The 9,900-nt window shown below is 33.1% G+C and overlaps 1 protein-coding gene and 1 pseudogene across 2 annotated transcripts; one reads left to right on the forward strand and one right to left on the reverse strand.

The window, feature by feature from the left end:
* Positions 1 to 1,968: 1,968 nt before the first annotated feature.
* LOC120133756 lies at positions 1,969 to 2,993 on the forward strand (annotated as a pseudogene).
* Positions 2,994 to 3,353: 360 nt separating this feature from the next.
* On the reverse strand, positions 3,354 to 9,642 carry LOC120133792. Of its 2 annotated transcripts, XM_039150308.1 has the most exons (12): positions 9,519 to 9,642; positions 9,349 to 9,435; positions 8,699 to 8,832; positions 7,990 to 8,048; positions 7,396 to 7,450; positions 7,257 to 7,304; positions 6,365 to 6,404; positions 5,586 to 5,626; positions 5,413 to 5,517; positions 4,622 to 4,669; positions 4,139 to 4,258; positions 3,354 to 3,601 (listed from the first exon to the last, which is right to left on the reverse strand). In XM_039150308.1, the coding sequence occupies exons 1-12, from the start codon at positions 9,565 to 9,567 to the stop codon at positions 3,539 to 3,541; spliced, it is 849 nt and encodes a 282-aa protein (XP_039006239.1). In that variant the 5' UTR covers positions 9,568 to 9,642; the 3' UTR covers positions 3,354 to 3,538. The 2 variants fall into 2 exon arrangements, 1 of the variants encoding a protein (XP_039006239.1); XR_005517125.1 differs by lacking the exon at positions 3,354 to 3,601 and having other exon boundaries at positions 4,138 to 4,258; positions 4,491 to 4,669.
* Positions 9,643 to 9,900: the final 258 nt, after the last annotated feature.

Below are 9,900 nucleotides of genomic sequence, written 5' to 3' on the forward strand. Positions count from 1 at the left end.
AAATCAGTGAAAGCTTACCTTATAAGGGGGTCAAAGCTGGGCAATCGAAATCGAAGGAGGAGACTACAACATTTGAAAATATAGGACCAAATCAATTTTTTTTTCGTTAAACACCTTTTCCATAATGCCCTACTCGAAAACTAGTACAACTAACCCTTGGGGCCTAATATACGCGGTCATCAATCACGTTACTATATAACGTGACATATACTAGAGGGACAATTGTTGTATTTCTTCTAGTGGCTTGGTAGATCTATAAATATTTTTTAAGATGAACACAAGATACATATATATTAAAAAGAAATTTTTTTGTGAGGTGAACATAAATAAAATTTTGAAGTGAAAACTATCGTATAAATTAAAATAATTCATCTCAATAAAAGTTTCTCCGGTTAAATCATAAATTATCAATAAAACCTCTTATTTTCTATCGTCTAAATCATCATAGACTGTGCATATATGTTATTCGTCAACCTGTATTAGTATATTGGAGTAGATATTTGTCGGGTGGTGCTAAATTAATAACGAATATAAATTTTTAATCAATCGCTCGACAATAGAAACAAAAACTACATATAATTTACGTTGACTCACCGAAACTTTTGTTTGCATTCGTAAAGTTGAAAATTAAATAACCGATTTGATTTATTGACCAAAAAAGTAATCGATTTTAATTAATTAAATAAATTTCCACAACTATTTAAGCATCAAATCAATGAGAATATCAGGCGGCAGGCCGGCAGTTTTATTTTATTTGATTAAGCAGTTATTATTATTTTTTAAAATAATTCTCGAGTTTTAAATTAAAAACTATATTACTAATATATCAAATAATAATTTATTAATTTAAAGATAGTTTTCATTTAAAATTTGATTTACAAAAAATATATAAATAAATTTGAGGTAAATTTCGTATTTTGTCACCCGATTATTTCTTTTCAAAATCTTACTTAAAGTTAAATTTTAGTTTTGTTTTGGTCACACATTAAAAATTAAACAGAACTGTTGACATAATATTATTTTTTCAATGATAATGTGATATTAACTTATGGCGACACATCAACATCACTGTTAATTTTTTAATTGTGGGTGACCAAAACATAATTTTAAGTATGATTTTATAAAAAAATAGTTTGATAACCAAAACGGAACGGTGTGAATATTTAAATGATTAAACATGGTGTTTACTCATAAATTTATACACAAAAATAAGGGTAAAGTACATAAATGGTTCCTCGATTATAAGACACTACTTTGTTGAGTCTCATGCTATTAAAATTTACAAAATAGTTCCCAACTGCAGACATTGTTTGTTGAGTTCATTGACTATTAAAAGATACAAAATGGTCAACTAAGTATTTATATGTTTCGAATTCATCGTTTTTTTGTTAAAAAGTTAATGGTCGTATGAGCTAGACCTAAACTTGTTAACTGGTATATGATAAAATATGATCTCAAAATCGTTTGAGTTATATTTTGTGGATCGATTCTTAATTTACATTATGCCGCTGAGCCAATACTTAAAAGCAACAATGGTGTCACTAGACATCATTAAAATATGATTTTATCACATCCTAGTCAACATGTTAACTTTCAGCTTAGATGAACATTAATCTTTTAACAAAAAGGGTGAGTTTGAAATATATGAATAATTGAATAATCATTTTGTAACTTTTAATACTAAAAACTTAACAAAATACCATGATATATAGTTGGATGACCATTTTATAATTTTTAATACTTGATATACTCAACAAAATAATACCCGATGGACATTTGTATACTTTCCCGGGAAAAATAATATAGCAAAATACTAACCCATAAATTAGTTGCATTTTTATGTCTCCGCAGCCGTACGTAACCCATTATGTTTGTAAAAACAAGTATATATATAATGCTCAACCAACATTACTAACTATAGTGAATTGAACCCAGCTTAATATTTACTAATAATTTCCAGACTGCAAATACATGTCGAAGAATGCAAGTTCCACAATCCAAGCCGTGCCTTGGACACAGCGGTTCTATCGGTCCATGCTCGGCTTCGGCGTCAGCTTCTCTCGCCGCTCCGATGGCACCATCAACCGCGCTGCATCCTGAACCTATTCGACCTCAAAGCTCCTCTCTCCAAAAAGCCCCGCGACGGCGTCAAAACGACCGACACCGTCGTCGACGCCGCTCGAAACCTCTACTTCCGCCTCTTTGTTCCTTCTGTGGATCGAGACGCCAACATGCCGGTCATCATCTACTTCCACGGTGGAGGCTTCGCGTATATGCAAGTGAATTCCATAGCCTGCGACGACCTATGTCGAAGACTTTGTAAGAAAACCGGGGCAGTCATTATTTCCGTCAACTACCGGTTAACCCCGGAGCATAAATATCCATGTCAATACGACGATGGATTCGACATCGTGAAGTTCATCGACGACAATGCGAATACCGACTTGGGGAATCTAAATCTTCCCTCGTACGCAAACTTAAAGCAGTGTTTCATCGCCGGGGACAGTGCAGTCGGCAACTTGGCACACCACGTGGCGGTGAAAGCGTGCGAGTACGAGTTAAGAAACGTGGAGTTGAAAGGGCTAATGACAATACAACCGTTCTTTGGTGGGGAAGAAAGAACGGATTCCTAGACCAGATTTGCCGACGGGCCGGTGCTAACGGTGAAAGGTTCGGACCGGTTGTGGAAGATGTTTTTGCCGGAAGAGTCGGACCTGGACCATCCGGCTTGCAATGTGTTCGGGCCGAAATCGGGTGATAATATATCGAGGTTGGAGTTTCCGGCAACGATGGTGGTGGTCGGAGGGGTTGATCCGTTGCATGATTGGCAAATAAGGTACTACGAGGGATTGAAGAAGTGTGGGAAAGAAGCGTATTTGATTGAGTATCCCAATGCTTTTCACTCTTTCTATGGTCTCCCAGAATTAGAAGACACAGCTTTGGTAATGGAGGAATTAAAAAATTTCGTTAGGAAATCAATTAAGGAGTTATGAGCTTTTTTTCTAAGAAAATGTCAATTAGATGATAAAATGTAATGATAAATTATATATTTAAATTTCTAAATTATTACTTTTATTTTAATTTGATATTTAAATTTTATTTATTTACAAAATCATATTTAACATCTAGTTTAGATTTTATTTTATAATGATTTTGTTTTTTTTTTTCAATTAAAAGTAATGTCCCATATTTAATAAAATATGTATTTTACTTAAAGCTCCAAACTTCAATATAAATGCAAGGACTCTAACGACTGAGGCGGGTAACTGGTAATAGAGCACAGCAAGAGAGAACAAGATTTCCTAGAAATAAAAGATGAAAGCAATGATATGTATTGATTTTCTTTCTCCAGTAATATTTACAGCATTTACCGTACATGTTCCCTTGGCTCAAGCCTGTTGTCCAACACAATTCTCAGATAGCTACAAAAAATTTACACCGTAGCATCTATTCACATTTTACCATATTATCCGATCAGTTTTGAGTTAAGCATTACCTGTAGCAGATACTAGCTCTTTTTCATTTTTGAGTTATCCGATCAGGCACAAAGATCCAGCATGTATTCTTCTCCACAGGCACATTTAATCGGAAGAGAAATTCCCTGTAAAACGTGGACGCGCACCTATTCATTATCTTGCAAGGCCAAGGAAGGAAAAAAAATGGTCTTTGAGACTTTTAAGATGGATATATTTTGACTTAAAAAGGCCGAGTTGGAATCATCAATTTTCTTAAGGCCACTTCGTGAAACCGAAAGCATGATTTGAAAGACATAATGCCAAAAAAATGCAATTAATGTTTGAATAAATAGTTAATTTATCTCCTATTCCTTTTGTTGAACATTTTGGCCTCCAATGTTTCATTTTTGAACAGAGAGACTCCATTGTGAATAAAAACTGTTAGTCAATAAACCATTGACGCTCCAAAATAAGAACATTTTCCCTTAAAATAAAATGTTTAGGGCCAAAATGCTCCAAGAAAAAAAGTAAGGGCTAAAGTGACTATTTTGTCAAACGCTAAGGGCCTTTTACCCTAAAATGAAATATTGGGAAAAAATGCTCTAAAAAATAGGGGCCAAAGTGAATATTTAATCAAACGTTAGCATTTTTTTTCATTATGCCAATTTGAAACATATAGCTACCTTTATTTGTTCAACCTGGTTTCGCAGTGAGGAAAGATACTCGGTTTCTCCGTCTTTATCTGATAGAAGCGCTTTGTATTCTTCTTCAAGTGTCAGTATACTTATTTCCCACAGCTCCGGCTATAGTTACAAACAAACTTTATAAGGATACAAAGAAAACTGTCCCAGATGTCTAAGATAATATTTTACTCAAACGGTTTAAATATGGACTTTCATTCACCCTTTAAAATATTTGAATACAGAAAAGTATCAACTACATAAAATAAATACTATACATAAAAGCATCAAGCATGCACCCATTTCATATCATATTTATTTTGTATCATATAAGTGAAAGTCTGAAAATGGTTACCATCAAGTGGTTGATATCAAACTTGTTTCAGAGGGTGAATCCATGCTACTCAATCAACCATTTTCCAGTATAACTTTCATGCTTGTAAACAAGCATACAGTTGCATGCACGAATTTCAGTAAGCAATTCACCTTAAAATGGTTTGCTCCACGCTTTGTTTGCTCAATAGACTCCTTAATCTGAAAACGGAAAACCTTAAAAGTGTTACCTTCTTTGGTATTTCTTTCTATTTGCATTTTTCTTTTTATTTAAACCTCCTTTCAACAGGGTGAGGAAGAGGCTAACATGATGCTAAACAGGCCAAACAGTAGGAAAACTACATAAAATAGAACAATCAGAAATTCAGAATTGTAAACAACGCACCTAAGGCTAAAACTAAACTTCCTTTGTAATTACATAAAGCAAACTACGATGTATTTTAGACAGATGAAAAAAACTGCTTTCCTCCGTGATGAAATATCTTAAATATAACTCATTCAGTTTAGTAAAAAGGAACTGATTCCTGTATTCCTGCAGTGTTCTTGTATTTTCCTCTCCCAATCATGGTTAAGGTGTTATATATTTATATAAATTTCGTGCTAATATTTATGTTATCTAGATTTTTGACACATTCCTGCATTTTTTTCATGTTACGTTAATTTTTCATGTCACATCATATTTTTTCCATCATGTATTCAAGTGATGTAATCGTATCCAAGGCTCCATGGAATTAGCATGTACATAATCAATGGGAAAAGGAAAAAGAGAAGTGAGAAGGTGATTCTGATTTGAATCCTAATTAAATAAAAATGCAAATAAATTGAAATCCAGCCATAAAAGATATTTTTTCCTTCCCCCCCCCCCTTAATATTAGGAAACAAAAGAATCAATTGATGAAGATTAAGACCATCCAGTGGAACAGCCGTTAAGTTTCTTTACTAACCTTGCAATTATCTCTCACAAGTTTTGCTTTCATTTGTACAATCCCATCTAGCTTGGCTTTTGCTAAGTCCAACTTGACAATCAGGTCATTCCCTGCTTCATTGTCCTGATTCAGAGGAATAGTTAGAACAAACCAACCCGTTAAATCTCAGTTGTTGGTGTAAAGGTATTTACCTTATTGTTGGTGAGCATACAGTATCCAACATTAAGATTATCTGCAAGGTAAACCCAAAACGGTATGAAATAATTGACATTTGACACGGTATAAAGATCAATTTTACAAATCACCAAAATTTCTTGTAGAATATAGCAGTTTGGTTAAAGTAAATACTTAGCATCCTATTTAAGACATTATTAAGTCAGACATTCATGAATTTTCATATAGGTTTTATATAATGCGAAATTGAAGTGAAATTTTGTATCATTGACAAACTCTTTAAGTTTTGATTACCGCTTTCGTCCTTTCTATAAATCTCGTATAAATTCATCATAGAGGAATAATGAACTGTCCTGAAGCCATGTGGTCTTGATAAAGAAAAGAAATCCTTAAAAAATAAGGTAATGTTCTAGAGCATCCAAAAGTAATGAGAAATCTAAACGGTACTTCCTGAATATCGTCATTTGACAACAGCTCTTTCTGGTGTGACTATGCTAATCAGAGCAAGATCTTCTGCCAACCATGTGGCACCTAGTTGCCTAGATTGAGTCTAATGATATATAGAACAAACTATGCATTGTGGATAATATGCCACCAATTGAATTCTAGAAGGGTGCAAGCCATCAAAGATAGCAGGAAAGAAACCACTCATAATAGGAGATCAAAGAGAAAGGTGCAAATAAGAAAAACAAAAAAGTATTTTTAAAAGAAAACTTGAAAGCATAACCTACATAAGAGTGGAAAAGACAAAAAGATATTCTCAAAAAATATATGGATACAAGTTTTGAAGCCAAACCTTCAGATTCAGTCATTTTCTCATCAAGTTTGTTGTTGACCTGAAGATGCTAATTATTAGAATTTAATAATGATAAAAATTGATTTAAAAAAATTAAAAGTGACTCAAAACTCGGGTAAGCATAAATATGTCAAGAATTAGAAAGATAAAGCCTTAGCAACCTGTCTGGAGCAGATCTTTAAGATGTTCCTTTCAGATGGAAAAATCAGGCAAAAAGACAAAATGATAAATGAGCAGCTTAGGGGATCAATAAAGGTTCATTTATAATTAGAAAGATAAAGCCTTAGCAACCTGTCTGGAGCAGATCTTTAAGATGTTCCTTTCAGATGGAAAAATCAGGCAAAAAGACAAAATGATAAATGAGCAGCTTAGGGTATCAATAAAGGTTGATTTATAATTAGGGTAATTCTTGAATATTGCACATGCATAAGGCTCTCTTTTCCATTCTCAAAAGCAAAAATAGGAATTTATTAACCAAAACGGCTAAAAAAATTAAACTAATTTCATGTGGGTCACCTAGCACAAACGAACTGAACTTTTACATGTTTTTTCATATTAAATATGTGCATTCAAACATTGTATATAATATACATGCTTAGGGAGTGCCCAAGACCAGAAGTGATACAAACTATACAAAACCTGAGAAAACCAATCTATGTTGTCAAGATTTACAGCAAATGATATCATGTTATCTTACTTATTCAGACGTGTTGGACTCAACAATATTAGTCAAAAGCTCAAAAAGTTTGTACACGATTAAAAAGAGCAGAGTAGACCAGCTCTGTTATTCAAGAATTATGTCTTTTTCCTATACTGCCTGTCCCTTTTCTGCTTCCTTTCTTAATTGATTCTTATTACTAAACAAAGGAAAGCATAGAAGATTAGAGAGTACCAAATCATGCTCTTCCATTTGTCTTCCTTTCTGAGATTTGACCCACTCCTACGCGCAAATGAAGAGGATATCATCAACTGCGTGTTGAAAAGCTGAGCGCGAAACTCAGAAACCTAGAAGTGGAGTATGGAACTCAAACCTGTTGTTGCTGCAATTTGGAGGAAAAATCCGCGACCACCTTGGAGTAGTAAGCACTGTTATCATAATAAAGAAGATTGGGATTCATCAAAGTTGTGCAATGAACCAGTCAAGTCCAATCACTCAAAGTATGAAGAATAAACAAATCAAGCACATAAAAGAATGTGAATATATGCAATCAATATGATTCAGCCTAAAACCTATATCCGAAGGCACATATGATATAGAGACTACCCTTCCATATGACATCAGAAGACTATAACATCCTAAATCAAGAACTGCAGCTATCCATTAAAAAAATACATGGTCCATTGACATTAATATCAGTCAAACAGCTTTGTCCAATCCATAGCACAAACAAAACTAAGTACTGTGAGTTCCATCATTGTGATGCCCTCATATGTTGATCAACATGTTGATACATGTGACCTTTTTTCCAGAATAAAGGACAAACAACCCACAATTTAAACATAAAAGATAGCATGCTGATCAACAAGCTATGCATCATAGTAAGAGTTTTAAGACATTTTTTAATTTTCATAGTCATTATAAAACACGGTGTTTATTAAATTGCCATAAGGTCACTTTGTATTACCTCTTTTCTATTAGTTTGGAAGATAAGCTAATTTTTTCCTGTTGAATAAGCTCCAGTGTCTGTATGTAAGTCAGAGACAAAAACGATAAGCAAAATGCTGACCAAAAACATAATGGCAATAGGATACCTAATCACAGTAGCAAAAACAAATGTTAACATCTCAAATATGTAGCCAACATACAGATTTGGGTACAAAGTTAAAGTTCGACATGCATATTGTTCTGGTAAGATCAGAGTTGTATTGGCGGTTCGAAGTTTGAGCCTGCTCTCATTGGGCCAGCATCTTACAACATGGGTGCTCTCGAATTAATCACTTAAAAGATTGTTTCCTTCTTTATTTAAAAGTAAAAACAGATATACAGATTGTCAATCAGAACATAATCCATAACAAAGTAGAGCAATGAGTTTGTTATGGAGGTAGCTAGAACATCAAGACGGATATCTATTTCTCTATTAATATCTAAATTTGAATATGCTCCATTGTTATAGAATCCAAATCGCTTATCATCCACATTAAATACAGGTCGGAGATCTATTAATATTCAAACCCACATTATCCATTACCATCCCATATAGACTGAATATTTTGGTTTATTGTCTGTAGCTTCTATTCTAGCTATGAATTTTGCTTTCTTGTTCATAGCAAAGTTCAAAATTGATGACCACATGAGACATCACTCATATAATGAAAGAGAGATTGGGAAATAACCTGGGTAAGTGTGGATGAATCAGAATCTAAAGAGGCTATTTTTCTCTGTTTCTCAATTATCAGCGAACACAGTTGACCCTTTGCTGTCAACATCTTCTCAATGTCTTCCGTAAGTTGTTTTTTTGTGGATTTTGCTGCAAATTAGAGACAGATGAGAAAATATATCAAAATTTGAGATTAAAATCAATGTAACAACAAATTCAAAACTGAACATTGGACTATTTGAATTCAAAAGTAGACAAAATATATTCAAAAGCATGTTATCTATCATTTCACTTGTATTTTCTTATCTTTCTTTTATGCATATGATAATATATTCGTAGCAGTATAAAATGAAATTAGGATTAATATTTTAATCAAGTAATTAGATCTAGCAATATAATCCACAATGAACAGAATAAGGCGGTTGTCAATATATAGCTAACTCTTATTTTTTTATTATTAAAAATAATTAAATATTTTAACTTACTTAAAAATCAATTCAATGCGTATGATTACGAAGATCAAATCAAATAAATACAAATGTCTAAAAAATTACAAACTGTGTATAAAACTAATTTCATCTATATATATGAAATGGAACGAAAGCGGGTTCAAGGTATTCTATATTCCGGCGATTCGATTATCAGAAAATACAAAAATGAAATTACCAGAAAGGATATCGTTTTGCAAGGTTTGAATGGTAGTAAACTGGATCTGCTCTTCAGCTGAAATGTTGGCGGCTTGATCCTCCACATCTGCCATTTCATTTCCAAAGATTAGCATTATTTCGTAGAAATTAAGAAGCAAACTGGATAGCCAACTATCAAAGAAAAAGAACCGTTGATCTGAGAGCGGAGAGTTTTCATGTACTGCAAATACTCTTCCATTTTCGGTTGCGGCTTTGAGTGCCTTCTGAGTATATTTGGGGGGAAATAAAACTAACAGCTTCTGCAGAGTGCCTTCTGAGTCGACGCCAAGACCTCTTCACAATGCCAGAAATCTTTATACTTTAGCTTCGTCAGTTCAAATCCGAAAATTTGCGCCCAAACTGTTTCAATAAATACATTAAAAATATAAAAAATTCTATTAAAATGACATAACAATTTGAAATATAAAAAATTTCCTCAGTAAACCAAATTATATTGTTTTACTAAATTATTTTTTATTTTGATAGTTAGTTGTTAAATAACATAAACAACTGAAAATATAATTTTTCTTAT

This window comes from Hibiscus syriacus, unplaced genomic scaffold (assembly GCF_006381635.1).
Source record: "Hibiscus syriacus cultivar Baekdansim isolate YM2019G1 unplaced genomic scaffold, ASM638163v2 tig00110596_pilon, whole genome shotgun sequence".
NCBI lineage: Eukaryota > Viridiplantae > Streptophyta > Magnoliopsida > Malvales > Malvaceae > Hibiscus > Hibiscus syriacus.

Bases quoted from the DNA above. Each gene is read 5' to 3' on its own strand.
- LOC120133792 (XM_039150308.1), bottom strand. From the start codon at position 9,567: ATGGAAGAGTATTTGCAGTACATGAAAACTCTCCGCTCTCAGATCAAC. The intron at 7,305-7,395 runs GTTTGAGTTCCA...ATTTGCGCGTAG, and splicing joins CCAAATTGCAGCAACAACAG to GAGTGGGTCAAATCTCAGAA. The intron at 4,670-5,412 runs GTTAGTAAAGAA...TTCCGTTTTCAG, and splicing joins TTGTGAGAGATAATTGCAAG to ATTAAGGAGTCTATTGAGCA.